The sequence below is a fragment of the Cydia fagiglandana genome, chromosome 23, assembly GCF_963556715.1.
Source record: "Cydia fagiglandana chromosome 23, ilCydFagi1.1, whole genome shotgun sequence".
Classification (NCBI taxonomy): Eukaryota; Metazoa; Arthropoda; class Insecta; order Lepidoptera; family Tortricidae; genus Cydia; species Cydia fagiglandana.
The window spans coordinates 7,792,739-7,820,719 of record NC_085954.1 but is presented as its reverse complement, the minus strand read 5'-3'; the positions used below and the strand labels follow the sequence as shown (position 1 = coordinate 7,820,719).

At 39.7% G+C, this 27,981-nt stretch overlaps 1 protein-coding gene across 1 annotated transcript in view; it reads left to right on the top strand.

The window, feature by feature from the left end:
• LOC134675925 (heterogeneous nuclear ribonucleoprotein U-like protein 2) overlaps window positions 1–27,981 on the top strand; it is a 55,232-nt gene that overhangs the window by 17,378 nt on the left and 9,873 nt on the right. Inside the window, exons 12-25 of the mRNA XM_063534270.1 lie at window positions 388–545; window positions 10,782–10,971; window positions 12,096–12,239; window positions 12,664–12,829; window positions 14,823–14,901; window positions 17,678–17,798; window positions 18,479–18,601; window positions 20,454–20,582; window positions 21,132–21,300; window positions 21,384–21,629; window positions 22,251–22,386; window positions 24,794–24,996; window positions 26,243–26,364; window positions 27,175–27,280. Coding sequence (XP_063390340.1) covers window positions 388–545; window positions 10,782–10,971; window positions 12,096–12,239; window positions 12,664–12,829; window positions 14,823–14,901; window positions 17,678–17,798; window positions 18,479–18,601; window positions 20,454–20,582; window positions 21,132–21,300; window positions 21,384–21,629; window positions 22,251–22,386; window positions 24,794–24,996; window positions 26,243–26,364; window positions 27,175–27,280 — 2,092 coding nt within the window. The remainder of the gene's footprint in view (window positions 1–387; window positions 546–10,781; window positions 10,972–12,095; window positions 12,240–12,663; window positions 12,830–14,822; window positions 14,902–17,677; window positions 17,799–18,478; window positions 18,602–20,453; window positions 20,583–21,131; window positions 21,301–21,383; window positions 21,630–22,250; window positions 22,387–24,793; window positions 24,997–26,242; window positions 26,365–27,174; window positions 27,281–27,981) is intronic.

Sequence of the window (27,981 nt, the reverse complement as noted above, 5' to 3'; positions counted from 1 at the left end):
CGATATATAACATAATCGCACCAATAATGCCGAAAATTGGGATGGCGCTCACTTTTTAATACAAGATAATAAACACACACTGGCTTACACAAAACATATCGCCTCGCAAAAAGAACGTCCCCGCACATTTTTAGGGTTCCATACCCAAAGGGTAAAAACTGGACCCTATTGCTAAGACTCCACTGTCCGTCTGTCTGTCACCAGTGTCGCCAGACGGTATCTCATGAACCGTGATAGCTAGACAGTTGAAATTTTCACAGATGATTTATATCTGTTGCCGCTATAACAACAAATACTAAAAAGTACGGAACCCTGGGTGGGCGAGTCTGACTCACACTTGTCCGGTTTTGTAGAAACACAAATATACATGATAATCTTTTATGTCAGGACCTGGAATCGAACCCGTGCAAGATCTCCTACACGCTGAACGGCACGGAGCTGGGCGCAGCGCACGAGTTCGACCGCTCCGCGCTCGGCGGCCGCGCCCTGTTCCCGCACGTGCTCACCAAGAACATCTGCTACCGGGTCAACTTCGGACACGACCAGTGAGTCTCGTATTATGTACACTTCGTTATCATTCGAGCGGTAATATTCTCATGTGGCACCTCGTTCAGTGAGGAGCCGCCTATTGACACAAACTGAAAACTCCCTGACTCTACACCAGCGGTCGGCAACCTTTTAGCAGCCAAGGGCCACATGTAACAAGGGTTACTGAAGATGACGCGGGCCGCACTTTGTCAATATTTATAACTTTATCAGACATTGTAGTTTGTGAATATTACACACAAAATAGCCAGGGAGGCTCGCGGGCCGCAAGTGAGAGCGGCGGTTTCAGCCTAGCGTATTTTTCTGCGCGTATACGGTCGTTACGGCGGTATGAGCTTACACGCGAGTTAAATTTCAACACATTTGGTTTTTACGAGCTTAAACGGGATACTTTTCTCTCCATTTGGTCTATACGAACTTACACGCGCGTACGCGTACGCTCGTATAAAATGCTAGTATGAAACCGCCCTAATGTAAAATAAAATAGAACTTTGGCGTCTACTTATTAAATTAAAATAACTTGTATCTGTAACAGATAATTAGTGACAAGTGTGTAGTCTATCTTAATAAATTTCCAAGAGTGCGATAAAATAGAAGATGTTCACCATGTGTCAGTGAACGCATATATTAGTATGGAAGTATTCTGTCCGCTCAATTATGACCCAACGTAAACTACCCCGCGATAGGCGGTACTTACAAACTGCTCGTTTGGCAACCTCAGTTCGACCGAGTTGACAGTCAGTGACAAATGGCTAAATTTGCTTATAAAAACAACGTTTTTTTATAACTAAAAATGGCTTCATGTGTCGTGAAGTGGTGCAGAAGTTACTCTGCTCATACCAAGGCCACTGGAATCACTTTTCACATGTAAGTAAACAGATAAATTCGCTAAAATTTGGAATAAATATGACGACATTTTTTCAATACTACCGTGCTAAGCTAAAACGTAACACCTGCATACGACTTTCATAATAACATACGACATTTTAAATTACGAGGATAATAGGGATGATGTTATGCCAAATGAAGTAGACATTATTAACTTATGTTTTATTCCGGTATCCTATATTGTAATAAATTCCTTTTTACATATTTATTATATTAGTATTTTCTTTTTTTCTTTATGGGATCGATCTATAAAAACTACCTTAGTTATTTCAAATTAATCGTCAAATTTCGTATTGTCTTTTACATTCTAGTATTTGTTATGTTATTTTCCATTCAGATTCCCTCAAGATCCTATTCGCAGAGAACTATGGACAAAAGCTGTCCAATTAGAAAGACAAGAAATTGATTGGATGCCTGGCAAGAGATCTAGAATATGTTCTATTCATTTCAAAGATGAAGATTTCCACTTGTCAAAAAAAGGTTTCACGCAGCTTAATAAAACAGCTGTACCGATTTGTACTGTAAGTATTTTTGGATGACATAATATAAATCAAAAAGTAATCACTACAGTATTGATTTGAATAGATGCGATCTTCCAAAATAATATAATCCAAAAACCAGTACACACGGTATACACGGTATACAAGAGGAACCCGAAAGATTCTCAAAGCGCATTTCTGATCACATTTCAAGGCTAAAAGTGTTGTACCTCAATTTTTTTCTGGATCCCGTCTAGTTTAATAGATAGTTTTTAAAATATGTTTTCTACATAACTCAGTGTCAAATTCATTTTTCAAATGGGAAATTAAATATTATTAATTAGTCAACGTAAACAAAAACTTTACTAATGCATTTTCTGTGATGGCTATACTAATAAAATATTATTTTTATGTAGTAAGTCATTCATGAAAACAAAAACAAACTAAAATTTTTTGTACTTTTTACCATGTCATATAACATTTTTTGTTTATATTTGCCTCAGGAATGCATGGTTCAAATCTTTCAGATTCATCCCAAGCATCCTGTATAAAATTAGCAGTTTAGTTATACATAATTAGTTTTATGAATTTAACTATTTTCAGATGGTATTTTCAATTGAAAAATCGCTACCATTGACTAAGTCTGAGACCATGCAGCCAGACAGAAAAATTATTAATGAGATACCTGCTACTATTGTATCTACATCTTCGTCAAAGACGTTGCCATTCAAAATTAGCAACAAAGAAAATGCGGAAATGCCCGACACGCTGTGTCCGCAGAAACGTCGATTGGTCAGTTATTTTATCCGTAGTATCCCAGTTTTCTTTACATTGATTGAAACCATCAAAGTATTTTTTGCTATTTCATAGAGAGCTTTTTCAGACACGTCTTCTTTAGTTTCTTTAATGTTCTTTTCGATTAAAATTTGTAGATACATTAAAATAAACAAAGTTTTAAGTTATAAAATATTTATTTTTAGGTCTCTTGTCCAAGCTGTGGGCATCACTTCGGTGTTCCAATTCAGGTGGATGTTGACGATTCAAATGAGTTACTTCATAAACGACAACAATTGTCGCCATTGCCATCAGATGACTTGAACATTACGGAGAGAAATCTGTGTGTTACGCCGTTAAACATATTGTCTTCTGATATTGAATCGGCTTTTAATTCACCGAAGACTCAAAAACTTAAACAATCATTACGAAAAAAAACAATTCTTTCAGAAAAGAGGTTATCAAAGATTAGAAGCTTAAGACGAAGAAATGAAAGGCTCATAAAAAAATGTGTTTCCTTAAAAGGCATGACTAACGATCTAAGAAAAAATAAATTCATTGATTCTGGTCTTCAAATGACACTTTCAAATGTAGCTGGTGATATTTTTTCGAGCATTAAAAGAAAGGAGGGAAATAGAAAACGTAAGGCGATGTACACACCCGCAGTGAAAAAATTTGCTCTTACCCTAAACTACTACTCACCATCCGGTTATAAATATGTTCGTAGACAATTTGCTTCATGCTTACCGCACCCATCAACATTGTCGAAGTGGTATCAGGTCATCGATGCAAATCCCGGATTTACAGAAGAAGCATTCCGAGCACTGCACACTAAATTTGCTCAAAGCGATAAAAGACTTGCTTGCCTTATGGTTGATGAAATGGCTATAAGGCAGCAAAAGACATTCAACGGCAACAACGTCGAAGGTCTTGTAACATTTGGACCTAGCGATGAAATTGCAACACAAGCATATGTTTTGATGTTGGTGTCACTAAATGATGCGTTTAAGTTGCCATTGGGTTACTTTTTAATCAATGGTATGTCTGCGGAACAGAGGGCCAATATTATTAAAACATGTCTAAAAAAGTGTCACGAGGTAAACGCAGAAGTAGTAAGCCTTACCTTTGATGGGTGTGCAGCGAATTTAGCTACTGCCAAATTGCTTGGGTGTGACTTTGACAGTTTAGATAATTTAAAAACTTTTTTTAGTCACCCTTCAAATGGCATGCCGGTAGTGGTGTTTCTTGACCCATGCCACATGCTAAAACTTGTACGAAACACTTTTGAATCGAAAAAGGGGTTCATTGACGAAAATGAAAATCCTGTAGAGTGGCGTTATTTGCAAGAGTTGAAAAAAATGCAAGACAATTTGGGTCTTCATTTTGCTAATAAACTGACGGAAAAACATCTAAACTTTCGTAACAATATAATGAACGTGAAGTTGGCAACCCAACTGTTAAGCGAAAGTGTTGCAAAAGCCTTGCAATTATGCTCAGACTGCGATCATATATAACCATGGATACCGCCTTTAGGAACATTACCGTTCAAATTCTCGGGCCAAATTAGCACACATACGCAATTACGCCTACATTCAAATAAGACGACGCGTTTACAGAGCCTGTAATCAAAGCTGGTAAACGAAATAATAGTCATCTTTATTACACTAATGGTACATAGCTAAGTGTAGATGAAATGCATATAACGTCAATAACTACCAATCAGCGACATTAATCCGCTAATAACCTTCTTGCTGTACGTACTGGCCGCTGAGAGTTCGCGGTTCATATTTGATTAGAATATGACTTGGACAGGGACAGGTTTATGCCATACATTGAAGAACCAGTCAAATAATTCACGTATAATAATTTAATGCAGATTAAAAGATAACTAGTTAAAATGTTGTTATGAAATGACTAACTCAACATAAGTAAATATATCATTGTTGTATAAATGTATTCCGCTATAATAAGTATTTTGTATATTTTATTATCAATCTGTATGGCAGTGCGAATTCACGTTCAGGTATAGTTTGTCCGTTTTTCTAAGATCAAGTACGCCATAGTAAATGTATGGCGAACTTGATCTTAGAAATCGGACTGGCTATACAGTATGCAAAATTTACATGGGTACACGAATCGGGTCAAAAATATTTGAATAGGCGGAGTCACAATAAATCCCCACTTTAAGTTCCAATGGAAATATTGTGTATGTATATAGCCGGTCAAGCAAGTTTGTCAGTAGAAAAAGGTGCAAAATTAAAATTTTGTTTGGGACCACACCCGTTCGCGCGCTTACATTTTCTAAATTTGCCGCTCTTTTCTACTGACGGAAATGGCTTGAGAGAGAACCTACATATATGTGACGGTAGAGGGTGGATTCGAATGATCAACATTTTCAGATAATGTGTGTATTTGTTAAATTAATTCAGTGGAAGTGTATCTACATATAGGAGACCGGGTATGATTATCTCACGAGTTATATCTCATGAATAGAACATATTCTAAATATCTTTCCAGGCATCCACTTAATTTCATGTCTCTCTAATTGGACAGCTTTTTTCCATAGTTCTCTGCGAATAGCATCTTGTGGGAATCTGAATGGAAAGTAATGTAAAATGATAATATTAAATTTGATTATTAATTTGGAATAATTAGGTAGTTTTTTTTACAGCTCCATCTCATGAAATAAAAAAGGAAAATACAAATCTGTAAGAAAGAATTCATTAAGTACTACATTTATAATTATATAGAAAATACCTAAACCAAGCACAAGTTAATAAAATAGTCTACTTCATTTGGCATAACACCATCCCTATTATCCTCGCAATTTAAAAAGTCGTATGTTGTTATGAAAGTCGTATGCAGTTGTTACGTTTTAGCTTAGCACGGTAGTATTGAAAACAAATCGTCATGTTTTTTCCAAATTCTACTGAAGTTATCTGTTTACTACAAGTGAAAAGTGATTCCACTGTCCTTGGTATGAACTAAAATAACTTCTGCAGCACTTCACGACACATGAATATATTTTTAATTACAAAAAAACGTTGTTTTTATAAATCAATTTAGCCATTTGTCACTGACTGTCATCTCGGTCGTACTGAGATTGCCAATCGAGCAGTTTGTAAGTACCGCCTATCGCGGGGTAGTTTGCGTTGGGTCATAATTGAGCGGACAGAATACTTCCATGTATAGCATTTCGCTGTGCTCAGATGACTTAAAATTACACGAATTTGACAATGTCTCTCCAACAGTGAACTTTATACAAATGATGAATAACATTTTTGACGTTTTAAATTCAAGTTCTCTGGACAATAAAGGATACAAACATCCAATATCTTTAAAGGATATAGATAAGTTCTCAGATTTTCTTGACGCTGCAAAATCTTACATACTTGGACTGAAAATACAAGTATCAACGTCAAAAAAACAGAACGTAAATGGACGCAAAATTATAGTTCTCTCCAAAACTGTAAAACCAGTTTTAAAAACAAGGGTAAAAACTGGGTTTTTGGGACTGGTCGTATGCATTGAGAGTTTCAAAACCCTCGTCAAAGATCTGGTTGCAGAAAGAAAACTTCTACAGTTTGTTCTGGCTTACAAGTTCAGCCAAGATCACTTAGAACTTTTTTTCGGCGTCATACGCAACCATGGGCGTTGTAACAACAATCCTAATGCGAGACAGTTCAAAGGAATTTACAGAAAAACGCTCCAAAATTTGGAATTGAGCTCAAAGTTCACTGGGAATTGCGTTCCTCTTGAAGACTTTCCTGTCCTGAATTGCAGTAGCTCTTCTGTCAGACGTATTAATGAAACAACATCTGGCTTTAGGTTTGATGATGATGATCGTCAACCAAACAGTGATGCTCAAGCAAATACAAGCACAGAAGAAAATAACTGTGACGTTTTTGCGACCATGCTTGATGAAAATACACCATTACCTGAAACGATTGAGCAAATAATTGGGTACATAGCAGGTTTCGTTGCAAGGAAACTGAATTCAAAAATAAATTGTATAGAATGCACAGAGTCTTTATTTGCATCAGAAAAACTTTACTTTCACAAACTGATCTCTTTAAAAGATTTCGGTGGATTGGCATATCCATCAGTCAGTTTGTTTAAACTATGTTACCGATCTGAATGTTTATTACGAAATATTATGAAAGTGCAATCAGGAAAGTGTTTGACAAGCCAACATAACATGACAGTAATATCGAACAAATGTTTTCAGTATGTCGCTAGCTTCAAAGATACGTTCTGTTCCTTAAAGCACCAAACTAATACTACACATGACGTACCGCTGATCAAGGGCGTCATCCAAGAATTTATTACAACGCGCATGCATTACATTGCGAGAAGAGACTCTTTACTTCACTCATCTCGTCAAAAGCTCAACAAACTTACAATTTTTCGCGGTACGTAATTTTATTGTAGGTACTTGTTTATTAAAAGTGATTGTATTTGACGTAAAATATCAAAGTGCGCCACTCTAAAGCTAGAAATTCTCCTGAAGTTCGTAATTAATCTGTGTAAAATCGTTTAAAATATTGTATCAATGGTATATCATTAATCCTTTAGTCCGTAGCGGCAACATACTTGTCAAATCTAAAACAAAAACGCATCTCTTAGGACAGAATTACTATGGCTAGAAGGAAATGTCAAATGACTAAAGAGTAAACCTGTATATAAAAGAATTGTGAAGTTAATAATAAATGGCTAAAAATAAGTAGCTCGTTTTGTTGGGGAGGTTATGGTGGTTCCATGGGTTGGTTGTCACAGTAGCATCTGAACCAATCACTGAGTTCATAGATCGGCATATGAAGGTTGCAAGCCTATTGACTATGTGAGAGCCTTACATACGGTGAGCGCAGAATAAGCTATTACAATGTGAGTACTGAACAATGGCACGCATGATATTTTCGTGGCAAACCTGCTGCCTTGTGGAACACTCTACAAAGTAGTATAGCATACTTAGGTACTTCTTTGTAGTAAAGTAAATGAGTTACATATCAGTGGTTGCGCTTGTTGAAAATTCTAAACAATGGATAAAATTGTGATTAATATTGTCAATAATAAACAGTTTTTGATCTGTAATGGTTATAAAGTTTCAAAACTGGTTTTGGCAGCACATGCTCATTGATACTCATTGAACTGAATACACTTACTTAAATAAGATTTTGGTAACGATATCTAAATTATTTGAAAGGTAAAATTTATAAAATGAGCTACTTGCATTGAAAACTTGTCAACACTAGATGGCAACTGTGTCACGCACGGTCCCAATACCTATTGCGATCCCTATAAGGACCTTTATCTTTTAGCACTCATAAATTTATTAGTTCGTTCAATTGTTTGTTACGGCCGCTCTGTGACAACCAAGGCGTGAGATAACCATACCCGGTCTCCTATATGTAGATATGCTTTTTCTGTCACTCTTTCAATTAATTAGTTTAACGAATACACACATTATTCTGAAAATGTTGATCATTTCAATCCACCCACTACTGTCCCATATATGTACTGTCTCAAGCCATTTCCGTCAGTAGAAAAGAGCTGCAAATTTAGAAAATGTAAGCGCGCGAACGGTTATGGTAACTTGCTTGACGGGCTATATATATATATGTCGGATACCGATGGTCTTAAAGGCGGTGGGCGCGTGGGGGCAGCATCTCGATGTATTACTTCACAGCTAAACCAGTATGCTATCATGGCTACCAGTGCATGAAATAAATATTCGGACTCGTTAACCATACTAGTGCCTACTATATTTCAGTACTAAATAATAAAAAGAACTAATTTCTTTAAGGATGTTAACGGATTACTTTCAAAATAAAAAGATCACATGAAACCGTTAAAATCTTTATTCAAGTCAAACTAGGCCGGCTCCAACCCTACACATCTGACCTGATAAGATTTAGCCCTATATGGGACCGGCAACAAACTCAGAGGGACAAATCTTTTCAAAACAAGTTAAAACAACACATAACACATCCTTTCTTTATTTCACAAAAGTAAGCTTCTAATGAAACATAAGAAATCAAAATAACACTTGAAATAAAACACTTAGCTAAATGGTTAAAGAACGCTAGATTCTATAAGCTATCAGAATAATCCTTCAGGTATAAGCCTTCAGGAACGTAGCGAGTTAGGCACGAGGTTGGCTAACGAGTACTTCCGATCTCTAGCGCGGTCCGATCAAGAAGAACTACCAGCGGCGGGGCCACCCTGCTCCCGCTTCAAGTCAAGTTGGCAAACCTGCTCGACCAGTCTACCAACATACCGACAAAAATGCCACTCGTGCCTACGCTCACTCGAGAAAAACCTCTCGACGTTCCAAAGCCTTCTACCTGTCATCTTAGTTCAACAATACGCCAATAGATGGCGTTACTCTCTACGTGACTTTATTTCCACAATGCGCCAATAGACGGCATTACTCTCTACACAACTTTATTTATTTTGTTACAACCAAATAATACGTAGCTCAACATTGCTATTTAAAATCGATTAGCCCTATACAGTATGGTACAGGCGTCTAAAATAATGAACTATAACGCTGCAATAAGTCTTTCTGGTGTCAGGCTCCGACATATATATATATATATATATATATATATATATATATATATATATATATATATATACGCCAATACATATATATATATATATACATATATATATATATATATATGTATATATATATACATATATATTATATTATATATATATATTATATATATATATACCTATATATAATATTTCCACTGGAGCTGAAAGCACATAATAATTAATAGTACCACCGTACAGAAAGGAAACTTCCTACAAAAACGAAGTTTGACAGCGGTTCAGGGTCGAATCATGCTGTCCCTTTCTAATATATGGCACTATCCCTTTCGGCTATTTAGGGTTGTCAAAAATCAAGTGATTATCTTATCTGTGGTCGTGCACGCAAAAGGAAGTCAAGTGGTGCCAACCCTAATAATTGCTCGGAGCAATGCTGTGCTGAGCCGAGCGGAGCCGAGTTTGACCGAAGTCAGGAGTTTCGCACCCCTGCTGAAAGTAAGGATGAGCCTTTATTGTGTCTCCGCCTTTTCAAATATTTTAGACCCCATTCGTGTACCCGTGTAAATTTTGCAGGCTGTATAGCCTGTCCCATTTCTTATATCAAGTTCGCCATACATTTACTATGGCGTACGTGATCTTAGAAAAACAGACAGACTATACCTGAACGTGACTTTGCACTACCATACAGATTGATAATACAATATACCTAGCTATAAAAAATGCTTATAAAAGCAGAATACATTTATACAAAAATAAATATTTTCTTATGTTGAGTTAGTCTGTCATTTCATAACAAAATTTTAACTTAATCTCAATCGTTGTATTTTAATCTGCATTAAATAATTATACGTGAATTATTTGACTGGTTCTTCAATGTATTGCATAAACCTATCCCTGTCCAAGTCATATTCTAATCAAATATAAACCGCGAACTCTCAACGGCCAGTACGTACAGCAAGAAGTTTATTAGCGGATTAATGTCGCTGATTGGTAGTTATTGACGTTATATGCATTTCAACTACACTTAGCTATGTACCATTAGTGTAATAGAGATGACTATTATTTCGTTTACCAGCTTCGATTACAGGCTCTGTAAACGTATCGTCTTATTTAAATGTAGGCGTAATTGTGTATGTGTGCTAATTGGGCCCGAGAATTTGAACGGTAATGTTCCTAAAGGCGGTATCCTGGTTATATATGATCGCAGCCATGTGTTGATGGAATGTGTCCGTAATGAGGCGCTGAGGAGTGACATGATATTTATTAAATCTACCAACATAGGTAGTTGCAACATCCTCCTGGCGTCGCCACTATCAGACGAGGCCAGGTTGATGTGCAAACTATACTTAAATGTGATGTAGTGGTGTAGGTAATACTTCACTACTCATACATCATCATACTCGTACATCATTATTACTATTAGATCTCATGGGGGGCGGGGGGGGGGGGGGGCGGTGACATCGTCACTGCGTGACAAAACCCCTTAAAAAAACAGATGAAAAAAAATTATTTTAATAAGATTTTCTTTATCATCAGATACAACATGCTGACAAAGACGAAGATAGTCCGCAAACGCCTTGAAATACCCATCGAGCAAGTTCTAGAAGAGAAGAGGATCCGCGAAGAGGAGATCCAGCGGCAGAAAGAGGAAGCTGCCAGGAAGGAGAAGGAACGTAAAGAAAAGGAGAAGAAAGAACGAGAGGAGCGACAGAGGCAGAGGAGAGAGGTTAGTGGAAAGTTTGGACCAAGGCTCTACACGGTGTTACATTCAAAAGGTCAATCAATAGGGCAGATTTCAGCAGTATACATTGATAACCATCAAAACCGTTTTTATGTATGTGCCTACATTTAACAAACACAAACTCATTTATTGTATAATAATAAGTGTTATATATTGTATAATAGTAATAAAATAAAACTAAAATTAACTACAATTAAGATAACTAAAGCTAAAAAATTTAAAATACATATCAAAAATTTGCGCCTTTGGTAAGGGCCCACCACGCAGGCAGCGTTCCCGCGCTTGTTGCTATGGCCAATTTTTAGTAGTTTTAGGGTCGGTTGCACCAAACTGTTCGTATCGTTAAAGAGTTCGCTAAATTTTTATGTATGGAATGTTTCATAGTAAGGCCGCGCCGGCTGACGTTGTTCAGTCTGTCAAATACGGTTGGTGCAACTGGCCTTTAGTCAGTTTTAAATCAAAGTCTGGTCTCATAACAATTCTTACGTCGCGTAACACCTCTAGTATAAGTAGGATATTTGACTGTATTTAAAATAAATTATTTTACACAATGCATGAAATAAAACACGTGAAGATAAATGTAGACAGCAGTTATTTTTAGACACATTTTCTATTTATAAACCCGTATAAAACTTTAAAGAGTAGGTAATTTGATTGTGACGTCACATGCTAGTGTTTCATATAAATGACATATAGATCATTTTTTTAGCATTAGAAAAAACTTGAAAGAAGGTAAGCGATCTTGACATGTCTTTTAATTAGAAAACGCTTTTTATAAATCAATAACTATTACTTATGAAAGCAGATGAATATAAATGATCGTATTAGATTCATAATTATTAAATATTTGCCGTAACTTATTTTTAAAATGTGTTTTCCAATTAAAACACACATCAAGATTGTTTACCTTATTTCTAATGCTAAAAAAACGAACTATAGTAGCAAAATCGTTTAGACAGTTCGAAAAAAGAAACTGATTTGACTATTAGACTAATACCCTATTGGAGCGTTGATAATAAGAGCGTATGCGCCGACCTTGTTACGTTTTATTGCCTTGTGGTTAAATGTTATTCTTTCTTTATCTAAATTTAAATAATCATTCATGACAGGAGCGCGAGAGACAGGAACGCGAAAGGAAAGAGAAAGAAGCTCAAGAAAGGAAAGAAAAGGGAGAGGAGGAGAAACCAGCAGACAAGGATGGGGAAGCGGGGGACAAGGATGGAGAGGAGGAAAAGAAACAGGACGAGCCTAAGGTCAGTTTTAACCTCCAGAGACTAAATGTACAGTCGCCATCAGATATATCGGGGCGGCCAAGGTGTTCACAATATCTGAACACACACTCTAACGCCCTGACAATAGAGGCGTGTTCAGATATTTGTGAGCACTTTTGCCGCTTCGATATATCTGATGGCGACTGTACAAAGTTTCATACATAAACCTAGATTAGGTGACACATAACGGCATATTTTTCATAAGTAGTTTTATTTTCATCAACAATCATTATTAACATAATCTCTAGTCGATTTCTTAGGTGTTATGGACGTTCTCCACTAGGCTATGCCTGTGACTGCTGCCACGTCACAGGCATAGCCTAGTGTAGGGCCACAGGACATTGATATTTATTGTTTACAAGGTTTTTTCTAATAAATATTATTCTTATTCTATATATTATAATAGGAAAACGGCGATAAACCGGAAGAAGGAGCGGAACTGAAACAGGAGCCTATGGAGACCGAGGCGGCGCCCGTGGCGGTACCCGAGGCCGAGCCCGCCAAGGAGGAGACACCAGCTGAAGCCAGTAAGGAGGACGCTAAGGAAGACGTCAAAGAGGAACCGGCACCAGGTAAGGAAGGGAAACATGAGCCTATGGAGACCGAGGCGGCACCCGAGGCCGAGCCCGCCAAGGAGGGACACCAGCTGAAGCCAGTAAGGACGACGCTAAGGAAGACGTCAAGGGGGAAACGGCACCACGTAAGGCGAAATTAAATTTATAATCACGTACCCGTACTCGTAATCATTTTTACAAACTTTTAGCTTACCCTGTTTGTTTGGGTAAAACCCTGCAAGCTAAATTAGGCCCATTTCCTATTATTCGATAGAGGTGAAACTAAAACTTTGTTTCTCGTGTAAGTTTATTTTTTATTTATCGTATGGCATTTACATTACACTGTTCATTCATTACATGGTTAATTTATAATCTAAATCTACATTTTTCCAAGTAGGTGATGGCTGCACTCGTTATGGTCTTAAAATCTTCCACTAGGCCGTCGTACTTTGTAAGTGGGCACTCCAAAACAATATGCCGAACAGTTTGCTTTGGGCAACCGCATTCGCAGCATTCTTGGTCGCTCCATCCCCATTTTTTCCGGAGGTAGGCACAGTGGCCAATTCCTGTTCTCAGGCGGTTGAGCATGCACCAGGTACGGCGTGATTCATTGAAACCAGGCGCGTGGCTCCGCGGGTTTAGTTCGAAGAGATCAGATGGAACGTCTGCTTGCGACCATTCTTCGGACCAGGCGTCGTTCAGGTTCCACTGGGAGCGTGGTTGGTGGATAAGGAGAGCCGGTGGGTTTCTGGACTTCAGCCTTGTGCACCTGAACGTAGCCAAGTCTCTATTCAGGGGTAGTTCCGGGCGTTCAAGGGCTTTGTCAGCTTCTCTGAGCAGGTGGTGTTTGCGGCGGAGGTGAGGAGGCGCAATTCCACTTAGAGCTGGGAGCCAGTGCACAGGGGTGGGCTTCATGCATCCCGTGATGAGGCGCATTGTAGCATTTAGCTGCGTATCAATGGCGCTCGTGTGGGCACTGTTGAGCCATGTGGGGGCGCAGTATTCAGCTGTTGAGTAAACAAGAGTAAACAGTGATTTATAATCTTAGAGATATTTCTTTGAGATAATTTTGAACTGAAACTTCACATACATAATATGTTATTTGGGCGACAAGGCAATATTATAGTACCATCGATCGAGCTACGCAGGAGGTAGCCATAGGAGCTCTGATAAATCAAAGCAACTTAATTATATTTGGGTTTGTTAGAATTGTCTCGATGTGTATTAGTTGCATGTTGAAAGAAAAGTACATAAAATTAAATTTTTAACAAAAAAACTTATTCAATAAATGGGTGTACACAAATCGAATCGACTTGAAAATGCCGCGCGAAGCAGCTTGGTCTATGACTATGTAGTACCAACGAATGAATATTTCATCCCATCTTCATATATCAATAACATACCTAAGATATTACTGGACTAGACTTGTGTAACTTAGATCACTTATTTAAACTGTAACTGGTTCCCCGCGATACAGGCGTAGCCTAGTGCGAAGACCCCTGACCACAGAATAAAATACTACTAGGCACAGAAGACTCACTGTCTAACAAAACGCGTCAGTTACGATCAGGACAGATATGGCCGCTAGGTGGCGACAGCACCACGCGCGGCCTATGGCTAGCCACCAAAATTGGTGTGTAAGGGTCTCCCCAAATATATCGACGCGCATTCGGCAAAAGCCGATAGGAAAAAGCTTTATGTCCACGCAATAAGAGCGAAGAAGCCGACGACGCGTCGGCCGGCGCCGGCCGATGCGAGCCGAGCCGAACGACGACTTTTTCGCTCTTATTGCGCGGACATAAAGCTTTTTCCTATCGGCTTTTGCCGAATGCGCGTCGATATATTTGGGGAGACCCTAACGGATGTACTTTTAGCTACCTGTAGCAAAGCGACGAAATCGCGGAGTGAGCCACGCCTGCCCTGACATATTCTGTTATGTGTTCTTTTGAAAATAAAATTATTCTTATTCTATCTTCAGAACCAATATCTCAAAACATGTATTTATTTACAGAAGGCCCAGTCCCAGAGGTGACTGAGGAGCAAGTACTGAAGGGTCTTACACTCGACAAGCGGATTAAATTCGTCACCAGGTATGTTTCACAATCAATACTCCCTATCTTATCTTTGATGACCGGTCTGGCTTAGTGGCCCTGCTATGAAGCCGATGGTCCCGGGTTCGAATCCCGGTAAGGGCATTTATTTGTGTGATGACACAGATATTTGTTCCTGAGTCATGGTTGTTTTTCTGTGTATTTAAGTATTTATATATTGTAAGTAATGTAAATATATATTGTTGTCTGAGTACCCACAACACAAGCTTTCTTGAGCTCATCGTGAGGCTTAGTCAATTTGTGTAAAAATGTCATATAATACAGTGGAAACTGGATAAGTGGAATCGCAAGGGACCGGCTGTTTAATTCCGCTTATCCAGGTTTTCCATTTATCCAGTTTTCCACTTAACCAGGTTAAAATAAAATGTTTTCTCACTTACAGAGGCTCTCGCTAACAGAGGTTGTGGATGCTAGTAATGTCGCTTATAGAGGTCACGTATAGGTAGTATGGTCAAATAAAAGATCAAGACTTAAATAATTACACTGAGATTGTAATTATTCTACAAAGCGTGGACTGTGGCAAACTAGACTGGCCACTGATATATTCACGCGACTTCCCACTTTCATAGTCTGTTATAATTTTTAATTTATCCCGAAGAGATAAACACTTGATTTTGCGCTTAGGCATTGCTTATCTTACAGCACGGCACCGCACCACGGCTAAAAGAACCAAACTGAACGATGTGTGATCTCATACAAAATACGTAGTTAAAACACGAACCATAATGTTAACGAAACAAACTACCCTCCTTGTGACGGTTTATTAAAAAAACAAATTTTATAACGCCGAGCTATTTCACTCATAGAGGTTTCGGAGAAACCTGCTTCCAGTTACAGAGGTAAAAATAAGAAATTTTCGAAAAAATGGATCCCGCTTATAGAGGTCCGAAAATTCCACTTATAGAGGTAATTCGTTGCCAAGGGACTGGAACCGTGAACTTGGGTCCACTTAAAGAGGTTTTCCACTAACCCAGGTTCCACTTATCCAGTTTCCACTGTATTTATTTACTCATTCTTCATACATTTTGTAATCCTTTTGCACTTTCAACGATCAGCAATCATTCGATCAACCATCAAATTATGCATCTTTTTCATTCAAACGAGATTAATTTAGAGAAATGTGCAATCATTCATTTTGGCCTACTGTTTTTTTTAGGGTACTGTACCCAAAGAGTAAAAACGAGACCCTATTACTAAGACTCCACTGTCCGTCTGCCTGTCACCAGGCTGTATCTCATGAACCGTGACTAGACGGTTGAAATTTTCACAGATAATGTATTTCTGTTGCCGCTATAACAACAAATACTAAAAAGTACGGAACCCTCGGTGGGCGAGTCCGACTTGCACTTGTCCGGTTTTTTTTAGAATCGTAAGAAAGCCTGCTGAGTTATTTTATTTATGTTTTATTTGATTAAAACATGAAAGACGATGCAGGTAGATCAATGTTCCGTATTTACTCCCGCTCGCTCGGTGGTGTGTGGGGTCGCAAGCGGAATTACAATATTCATTCATGCCGATTTCACCTCAAAGAACCGTAGATTTGGTTTTTAATGCAATCTGCCCAAAAATGATGAAATTTGCGATGGCGCCCATTTTTTTCACTATCACCATATCCATAAACCATAGCCATCTTTAAAGATCTTTAAGCATAGACAAGGAAATACTAAGACTACCATTTAATCCCTCAAGTCTCGCAGACGCGATATCGCGTCTACAATAAAATTATCTGTATGTAATTGGTTGTAAACAAGTAATTTTTGGCTGCTAAGTTAAGAAACATGGAACTCTGCGATTAATTTAATGTTTATAACTTAAATAAATAAATAAAAAAGTCCCACGGGTGCGATATCGCACTCGCGATTTTGTACAAAATGCGTGCAGATTCCTTGTACCTGACTCATCGTGTGTTTCCGGCCTTCCTTGATGGCGTTAAGTTACTACACAGACAAGACATCCTCCAGACTGAGCATTGAGCATAGTAGCACTACCCCCTCTGCCACAAATATACGGTAGTTTTACTCCATTTTCGAGTCAAGTGCCTTTGTGACGCCCGTGTCTTTGAACGGACCAATCACGGCACGGGACTTGCTCACCTCGTCCCCCGCACTCGTGTACTTTTGGCAGCATCGGTTTCATGAAATAATTGCTCTAAGCTCCGTCTAGAGGATTCGCGGGCGGTCTAGAACGCAAAATGACCAGTGTAACATTTTGCCTATATCGCTCTTAGTCTACATCGCAAACGGTCCAGAACGCAAAATGCCTACATAATTTTCGTCGTTTTATCTTTACGTTAGCGATGTCGACGGAGCCCCGCTACCGCCGGGCTCCTATTCTGTGCAGTTTGTCATTCGGCCATTTGAAGAAAACTAACGAACCTAACCTGTGTGATATAAAAAAGTGGTCACTTTACGTTCTAGATCGCTCGCGATGTAGACTAAAAGCGATGTACGAGTAGGCAAAATATTACACTAGTCATTTTGCTTTCTAGACCGTCCGCGACTATACCGTCTAGAGCAGCCATTCCCTAAGTGTGAGGGTTCCGCGACACCCCTGCAGGGGTTCCGCAAGAATTTAGAACACTATGCTTTAGTCGTCTCGAAAAATTTTATGTAAGGTTAGGTTAAATTTTATGTACAATGTAGGGTTCCATCAAGTATTTCGCTTTCCAAAAGGGTTCCGTCAAAAAAAAAAGATTGAGAACCGCTGGTCTAGAGGATTCCTAGTCTATGAGTTACTACAAGCCTTATATTTGCAGGTTCACCGTGGAACAGGAGCTGGACGGGTCGGAGGCGAGCCTGCTGCCCGGCTACGTGTTCGTCGCGCACGCGCAGCTCGTGGACGGCCCGCGCCGGCCCGCCTCGAAGGCCGACTGCGAGGTACTTTACCCACATCCATATTAATATTGTTACTAAGTAGTTACCTAAAAGTGTATCTGCTGACTGTTGTATAAAACAATTGACGAGCGTTCAATCGTAAAGTGCTTAAAAGAGGCATATTCTTAAGCGTGTATGTCAGCTGCCGCTCCGTTGGTGGGTTGAAGAATGCACCGAAGCAATCAGAAATAAGAATATTTTGATTATTTCTCCCTGATTGGGAATATTAAAGAAGTTTGTTTAGTAACAAACATTCCTGTAAAGCTTTTACCATTGCGTTTTCAAATGGGGACGTAATTAGCGATGCAGCCATATTAGAATTCCGTATTTACTCCCGTACACTCATTGGCGCGTGGGATCGCAAGCGGAATAACACTTTTAGGGTTCCGTACCTCAAAAGGAAAAACGGAACCCTTATAGGATCACTCGTGCGTCTGTCCGTCTGTCACAGCCTATTTTCTCGGAAACTACTGGACCAATTAAGTTGAAATTTGGTACACATATGTAAGTAAGTGACCCAAAGATGGACATGTTTTATTATAATTTTAAAATACATAGGTTCGAAGTAACTTTATCTCCGAAACTACTGGGCCTAAAATTTTGAAACTTTTTTTTTTTAATTTCCGCTTTTTCTACTGACGGAAATGGCTTGACATACATTTTTAAATACACGATGTCGACAGGTGATCCTGATGGTGGGCATGCCTGGTGCGGGCAAGACGCACTGGGTGCGTGCGCACGTGGCCGCGCACCCCGAGCGCCGCTACAACGTGCTCTCCACGCAGGAGCTCTTCCACCGCATGCAGGTATGCACACACACACTTACACATGACATGACATACACACACCACGTGAGATGAGGTGACTTGGCGATATTCTTCAAGTTAATCTTGGTTATACATGGTGTGTTTGGACTTGGGGCTTTAAATCCTGGGCTTGATTTTACTCACTAAACTGAGCTACTTTTACTATGGGACCAACCCTAAAATCGGGGAAAATTTTTTGGCGTTTCCATAGAAAACGTCGACATCTGATCAGCCAAAATGTATGAAAAAGTAATTTTTTTTTCGTGAGTTCGGGGTTGGTGCCATAATAAAAGAAGCTTAGTTTAGCGAATAGAATCGAGCCTTGGATTTAAAGCCCCATGGTCAGACACACCCTGTATTGAGCTCTGTGCGTGCGGTTTATCTTAGAACAGGGTTCTCCAGTCTCCAAACTCTAGCCGAGGGCCATCGCTCAATTCGTGCAAGGCTTTTATGACATTATGTCTGCTGTCGGGGGGCCTCGAAAGGGCTAGGCCCCATTTCTCGATCGGTATTGGACTGATCCACCCTCCACAAACTGTCAAATCGGGTTCCATGACAACACACTAATAATATTAGCCTAATATGGAAGAAATGAGCCCCAGGTCGCAGTTTGGAGACTTATTTTATTTAAATTTTTCATTTACATGTTTTGTTATCCTAAGATATACTTGGCAATGTCCATATCCACAGCAGAAGATCATATACTCGACGACAAGTTGATATGAGTCATGATGGTAAGCTAAAAGGAAAACAGTCACTCCCATTAAAATATTGTAAGTATCTGGGTGAAATAATTCTAGAATTTATGGTTGATTAGGTCTCAAGAGTCACAAAAACTGGTCAAAGTTTATCTATGAAAGCACAAAATTCCATCCAAAACAGATTTTTTTCCTAATACCTAGGTTTCCTATCTATTATTCCATAATTTCAACTCTTATTAAATATATGGTGAATGCTCCAAACAATAATATTATTGGTTGTGCTAAAATCTACTGCCATGATTATTATAGATAAGCCGAGGTAAGTACTTGAATGCTTGCACTGCCAAATAAAGTATCCGCAAAGCGAGGTCATTTTAGCGCCTGGGAAGAAAATGGAAGATATTATGACTACACATGAGTCCTATGACTGTGAAAAAAAATGTTACGATGAAAGGGCTGTAAGTGTCCTAAGTGTAATGATTGTAATGAATACAATATGTTTTATGACTTTTATCTTAAGTTCACGATTAACTATAACTGTATTACATGGGAAAAGAATTTCAAGGAATACGTAATTTAATATTATGTACAATAGCAAAGATGGTAAGTATGATTTATTTATTAGTTATTAAGATACAGCAAAGCAACTAAATGTTCTGACTAAGATAAACAGCACGATAGTTTAGACACGTTACAAATATATAGTTTCTATATCAAATTATCCCAAATCACCTCGAATCTCTCAACAGAATTTCTGTTTATTTGCCACCAAAACAATACACAAATACTAATGACATTTCTCTTGCAGCTTAAGGTTTGACTCTAACGAGTGCAACTGTTATCAACTGATACTAATGTCCGTCTGTATTTTCAACAGGATGCAAATGATCAGCATTTAAAAAAAATATCACTAAAAAAAACCGACCTCTAGAGGTCATTTATACATTTAGAGAATAGGCATATGCCATAGCGACGAACGACGCGAGAAGATTGTAATATTGATACCAGTGGGTCGCCGAGCAAGAGGATATACATCTCAACGGACGTCCCTGGTATCAAAGCAACTTATACTCTATATCTATAGCTGTAAGGTCTAGGTTTAAGTTCCCCGCGCCGGCCGCGAACCGTCCCTATACGAACCTTGTGTGCAGGTGGACTGCAAACCCTTCCGAGACACCTGCGAAGGCCGCTGGGACGCCATGGTCTCCAAGGGCGCTAAATGCGTGCTTAAGTTGTTGGAATTCGCCCACGGGAGAAGGCGAAATTACATTTTGGATCAGGTGAGAAAAAAAAACAAAATTCAATATGAGTATAATATTTTTTTTGGCAGCGACCTGAATGAGAACAATTGAGATCTAAGGCGACCCTTGATAAAATTACAGAAATGGATGTTTTTTTTAATTCTTTGCGAGTAATCTTAGAACCAATTTGACCAAGTGGAATAGGAACTTAACGCAACCGCCGTTTTTGTATGGAAACAGCATCGAAAATGTTATCAGATTTAAACTGGAAGACTATTCTTGGTTGGTCGAATTGACATAAGCGTCGGCTACTAACTCCGCAAGGTACGTCCTAATTCTAAGTTAACCTTAAGGACTATACCATGTATGCTCCCTTTAATTGCTAGGTTATGTTTCTAGGGAGGTGAGTAGGGAGCGGTATTAACGAATTTACCTAAATGGAAACTGAACGCAAAGCGGATCTCTATTGAGCTTGTTCTAGGTGGATACTGCCTAAGCGAGGCGCCAATACTATAATGAGAAATCTTTTCCTCCACATCTTCTACGGACGTCTAAATACGGTACGCGGTTTCGATATCGCGGTAACAGACGAACGTATACCCGTCGGCTCAGAGGAGAAAACTACGGGAATTCGACGGGTACCGGCGGGTGGCGGTCGTGGTCGTGCCCGACGCGGAAACGTTCGCCGAGCGGAGCGCGAAACGCGAGCAATCCGACGGCAAGGAGGTCCCAGATGGCGCCATCATGGACATGAAAGGTAACTCTCAGCCGAACATATACCGCCCCCAAGCCCGCCGATACCGCGCGTACAACAACACTGACAACTACCCTCTCTTGTAGCTAACTTCGCGCTGCCGGAGAAATGCTCGTGGATCGACGAGGTCATCTACCCGGAGCTGAACGAAGAGGAAGCGAAGAAGATTCTCGAAGGGTTCCATAAAGAAGCGAAGGCGGCGGGAGTGGTGAAGGAGCGTGAGAAGAGGGACCGCTCGTCGGGCCGCGACGCGCAGCCGCAGAAGAGGCCGCGCTCCGGCGACCGCAGGCACGGCCGCGACGATCGCAGGAAGGACTTCAGTCGAGACCGCGGTGAGTGGCGAATCATATTAGACCATTCTACTAGATCAAATTATGTAGGCACAGCAATCATATCAAAATAGCAGCCTTAAGACGCCTGGTGCTTTATAAAAGCAAAATATCTCCACGAGGATTGGGATTATGCTTGGGCTACTCTCGTCCAGCTGTGAGCAAATAATTGACATAGGTACCGTCATCGTTAGGGATTAAATAATAGTACAATACGATACAAGTGCTAAAGGTGGGATATTCGCAACTCGTGTCGATTTAAAACACTCCCTTCGGCCGTGTTTCAATTTATCGCCACTCGTTGCGAATTACCTTTTCGCACGTGTATTGTACAACGTTATACAGTACATATAGGCCCTTTAAATGTTTGACATAGGCACGTATTGTGCTAATTACCGACCTAGGGCGGTAAAGTAGCACCATATGTACTGTAAAATAATTTGTATCATTAAAAAAATGTTTTGAGGAACATCCGGGTGTCCTAACCTCTATCTAAGTTATGGCGCTAGCCGCGAAAGCTGATGACGTTGGTTTGAATCTGACCTCGGCCACTGGAGAGCTTGGTTACTTTTATTTACTATATGCAATCTATTTTAGTTAATAATTGATCATTATTTTGTACAGAGGACAGATGGGGTGGCGGCGGCGGCGGCAACAGCCGCTGGGGGCCGTCCAACCGCGGCGGCGGCGGCCGCTGGGGGGGACCTAGGGACCGGCCCGGCCCGCCGCAAGGACGCTTTGACAGGCCCTGGGGAGGACGGTAAGAACCACTATTCAACTGGTCTAAGATCCCACGATCCCGTTTCTATGGTCGACCTTCACCGATCTGTCTGACGGATGAAACTATGAAAATATGAAAGAAAATATGTTCCAGAACATAAATAAATAGGGTTGCCTAAAGAAATATGGTCAAGGCTATATTTAATAACTTTTTGAAAAAAAATTTTTTTCGCCAATTTTCACCGATTTGTCTGACGATCGAAATAAGTTTTAATGGAAAGTATACAACTTGTACAACATAAATCATCTAGGTTGCCTATCTTTTTCCGGTCACTATTATGTGGTTGCCGTGTTTAAAGAGGTGATTTTATATCGATATTTGCACTCATCTGTCTGACGCTTGAATTATACATCAAAATGATGGTAATTTTATTGCAAATACAATGGTATAGGGTTGCCTGCGAAAATCCGGTCACAGATAAGGGTTGCCAGGCTTTTAATTAAAATAAGAAGGGAAGATTCTTAGCGATAACTCATAAACGGCTGAACTAATCAAGTTTAATTTTATTCTATTTGATTGAGTTTTTTAAGCACTATGTTCATGATTTTTTTCATTTTTTTTGGACAGATGTTTCAAAGGTTAGAAAGAAAAACCTTTTTTTTTTCTTTCTAAACGATTATTTCCGAAATGATGCACTTTATCAAGAAATGTTGTTTAAAGACCCCTATTTATTTTAAAAGGCCTATCCAACGACACCCCACACTATGAGATTGAAACGATAAAAAAATTGTCACACACAATTTGTTTCTTTCAAAGCGATTATTTCCGAACATATTCACTTTATCAAAAATATTTCTTCTAAAACCCCTATTCATTTTGAAAGACCTTTCCAATAACATCCCACACCATAGGGTTGACACGAAAAAAAAAATTCTCACATACATTTTGTTTCTTTCGAGGCGATTATTTCCTAAAATATTCACTTTATCAAAAAATGTTTTTTTGAAGAACCCTATTTATTTTAAAATTCATATCAAATGACATCTTACAACATAGGTATCAAACGAAAAAAAAAGAAAAAAATGTATGTTACCATTTTTTTCGCTTCAACCCTATAATGTGACATGTCGTTGGATAGATCTTTTGAAATAAATACGGTTTTTCAGAAAACATTTATTGATAAAGTGAATATTTTAGGAAATAATCGCCTCGAAAGAAACAAAATGTACGTGAGGATTTTTTTTCTTCGTGGCAACCCTATGGTGTGGGATATTGTTGGAAAGGTCTTTCAAAATGAATAGGGGTTTTAGAAGAATTTTTTTTGATAAAGTGAATATTTTCGGAAATAATCGCTTTGAAAGAAACAAATTGTGTGTGACAATTTTTTTATCGTTTCACCCTCATAGTGTGGGGTGTCGTTGGATAGGCCTTTCAAAATTAATAGGGGTTTTTAAACAACATTTCTCGATAAAGTGAATCATTTCGGAAATAATCGTTTACTTTTGAAACATCTGTCCAAAAAATATGAACAAAATCATGAAAATATTGCTTAAAAAACTCAATCAAATAAAATAAAATTAAACTTGATTAGTTCAGCCGTTTATGAGTTATCGCTAAAAGTCTTCCCTTCCTATTTTAATTAAAAGCCTGGCAACCCTTATCCGTGACCGGATTTTCGCAGGCAACCCTATACCATTGTATTTGCAATAAAATTACCATCATTTTGATGTATAATTCAAGCGTCAGACAGATGAGTGCAAATATCGATATAAAATTACCTCTTTAAACACGGCAACCACATAATAGTGACCGGAAAAAGATAGGCAACCTAAATGATTTATGTTGTACAAGTTGTATACTTTCTATTGAAACTTATTTCGATCGTCTGACAAATCGGTGAAATTTGGCGAAAAAAAAATTTTTTCAAAATAGCCTTGACCATATTTCTTTAGGCAACTTTATTTATTTATGTTCAGGAACATATTTTCTTTCATATTTTCATAGTTTCATCCGTCAGACAGATTGGTGAAGGTCCACTATATGGTGTATCTCCTACTAAACTTGGTCTCCTAGCAATTAAGATCGAATTTAGGCAGGCAAGCACCGAAATAGGGGACAAAGTTGGTGATAACAGCTGTTTGGGATTATTTAAATTGTCTCGAAATTCATTCAATTTAATGTATTTTACTATCGAGATACGCATAGGTCTCAGTTACTAATGAAACACGCGGGGGTGTGAACAGTAGGAGAATAAGGTGTTTCGGGATACAAACCCGCGTAATGGATTTTGGGATGAGAAAAAGAAAAAATATGTAAACAATGCCCGGATATGGCACCGAGCGATAATGGCTTAAGTCGCGAACCTCGGAACTCCTCTGGGGGATTTACGAGTTTTACGAGTTTTACGACTGAAGCCGACGATGTTAACGACCGAATTTATTTGCAGCGACAACGGCGGGCCACCGTTCAACCGCGACCGCGACGGCTTCCGCGGCGGGCGCGGAGGTCCCGGCGGCCCCGGCGGCCCCGGCGCGCGCGGCGAGCGCGGCCCGCGCCAGGAGCCGCGCTTCGGCGCGCGCCCCGACGCCCGCGGGGGGCGGCCCGTGGACAACAAGCGCCCGCCCGGCCCGCCCGGGCCCGGCCCGCAAGGTACGCCCGCACCGGACGACACCCATATACTTACAGCTACAACGACAACCAGTCGACTCGTTATTCAATTGCCACAAATTTCTTTCAACTTCAAATCAAATCTTCAAATCTTTTAGCGTAAAATATTTCTTTGACTAATTTCCACAACCGTACTTTCTGAGTGATTTCTTGGTTTTCAGAGACAGTGGGCTTAACTTTTCTACATCGCTTATCGATGCCCATGTCTTTAAGATATTTTTTAACAGTTTTGCCGTCAGTTTTAAATTTTCTTCCGAGCTCTCTATAAGATTGTGCGACACGGCCGGCCGTAATTTTCTTTAATCGAGCTCTCTCAAAAACCTTGCTCAAGCTGGAATATAGTTCGTTTTTTTTAGCATTAGAAAGAACTTCGCAGAAGTAAGCTTGTGGTTCCAAATCCGGCACTTTTAGCGGTAACAATTTGAAGTAAATTATATGTATTGACCATGCTACATTAGATAATTCAATAATTATTAACAATTAAAGAGCCTGATAAAAACTGCACGCTTACTTCTGTGGAGTTCTTTCTAATGCTAAAAAAAACGAACTATAGTTTCCAGAACCAGGTTTTCTGGCAGTGGTTTTCATCAAGGCAAAGGACGCCAGAATATTGTAAATAGTGCTTCGACTCTCACCCATTTGCACAAAATGTTCCACCACCTTTGATTTCGGCCATAGGGGATGGCTACTATAGAAATTACATTCTGTTTGACGACGGCGTTCTTGTTGATTTACCATATTTACAAAATTAAACAACCAATCTTTATGAGACTTACCAAACTGATTGACAGATATATTGGCTTTACATTGACAACACATATTTTTTATTTAGATTTTTGTGCTTTTATATTTTATATAACAAACTTTGACCAAATTTCACTCCGCATACGTTAATACTTGCAATTGTTTATCTAGTTGTAGTATCTTTCGCCTCAATGCACATTCTACGCAAACGGCTATTTATATACAGATGTAGTGCATAATTATCATCCATCGTATTTTCACGGAAACGTACGAACGTGTCTTACTATTTCAGTCAGTTTCGATACAAAAATACTGAAGTTGACTGAAGTAGCATAACAAATACGAACGTTTCCGAAAAAATACGATGGATAACCATTATGCACTGTAACACGGCATCTGCCGAGATGCGGATTGCTGTATTTTCAAACGTGTGTAACGTTGGCATACGTTGTACCCGTTATCAGCATATAATATTGTTGTGTAGGTGGCGGCGGCGGCGGCGCGGGGTCGTGGCAGCGCGGCGGGCAGGCGGGCGGGCGCGGCGGGCACATGGGCCGCAACAGCGCGCCCGGCGGCCAGATGCAGCGCGCAGGGCCACAGGGCAAGGTCACTACTTCACAACCGTTTACACTTTTTAGAGTTCCGTACCAAAGGGTTTAAACGAGACCCTATTAATAAGACACCACTGTCCGTCTGTCTGTCACCAGGCCTCATCAACCGTGATACCATCATCTCATGAACCGTGATAGCTACACAGTTGAAATTTTCACAGATTTCTGTTGCTGCTATAACAACAAATACTAAAAAGTACGGAAGCCTCGGTGGGGGAGTCCGACTTGTCCGGTTTTTTTATTATACGTTGGCAAGGGCCGCTTGTCACACGGAGAAGATAACCGACCCTAATAACGTGACGAGTTTTTGTTCTACTGTTACTGACTAAAATGATATTTAATAATAAATAGCTATATACTGAATTTGCGGAATTTTTCGCCAACCAGCACCAAACGGACACTCATTTAAAACAAACTACACCCCCCGGTCCGTAAACACTGTAATTAACAATCTTCTTCAACTGTTTCAAAATATCAGAATATTAGTCGTTACGCTGATTCTATTTCAGATCGAAAGTTGAATTTCCTTACGGGTTAAATATGTATGAATATTTAAGCCAGGGGTATCCAAACTTTTTTTACCTGAGGGCCATATTGCGCCTCAGCAACTTTCGCGCGGGCCACCATCGGTTTTTGCGCCGGGGGTGGGTGTCCGGTTGCTGCTGTTAGGGACAGTTCCACTCTCAATGAATGCTGAACCCCTAGAGCCTGGCTGGCGGGCACTCGCTTTGGGTCCGGATCCGAAGGCATCGCGGGCCGGGGTTTGGAGACCCCCGATCTAAACAATACAATTTAATTTGTCCAGGACGGACAACAAGGACAGCAGGCAGGCAACCAGCAGCAGGGATGGAACCAGTGGGCCAACCAGCAGGGTTGGGGCAACTGGGGTAACTGGAACCAACAGAACCAAGGTATACTCCACACATTATCAAACGCATCTTCTCTCACTTTAGACCTCGCGCTTAAATGAGTCCTCGCCTGCGCGGTGCGGGCGCCGGGGCGGGCCGTGCGGGGCGGGGGCGCCCATTGAAGCGCGAGGTCTATACTAAAAAATAGTTCACCATGTGTCATCATCTTCCTCGCATCCCGGCATTTTGCCACAGCTCAATGGAGCCTGGGGTCCGCTTGACAACTCCCAAGAATTGGCGTTGGCACTAGATTTAATGAAAACGACTGCCATCTGACCTTCCAACCCAGAGGGTAATTGTTGGGATTAGTCCAGTTTCCACATGATGTGTTCCTTCACCGAAAAGCGACTGGTAAATATCAATAGTACATTATTGTCGAGGCTCGGAAGTAGCTACTTGCAGGCTGAGGATTCGTTTTAAACGGACGACCTTGGGAGTCCGTTTAATTGAATCCGAAGCCAGCAAGCAGGGACCGTATAACCGGTTTTATTAAATACCTGTATATAAACTGTCAAACGAATACCGGTTAAAATGTTATACCTATATTCGAATTAGAGGTATTGCTGTCATTCCGTTTTTGTCTTTATCGCTAAACTACACTAATTGACATAATGAAATACCGGTATTCATTAATACCTCAATAATAACAGGTATTCAGTATACCGGTAATGGTTATCGTATTTAATACCGGTATTCATTGCACT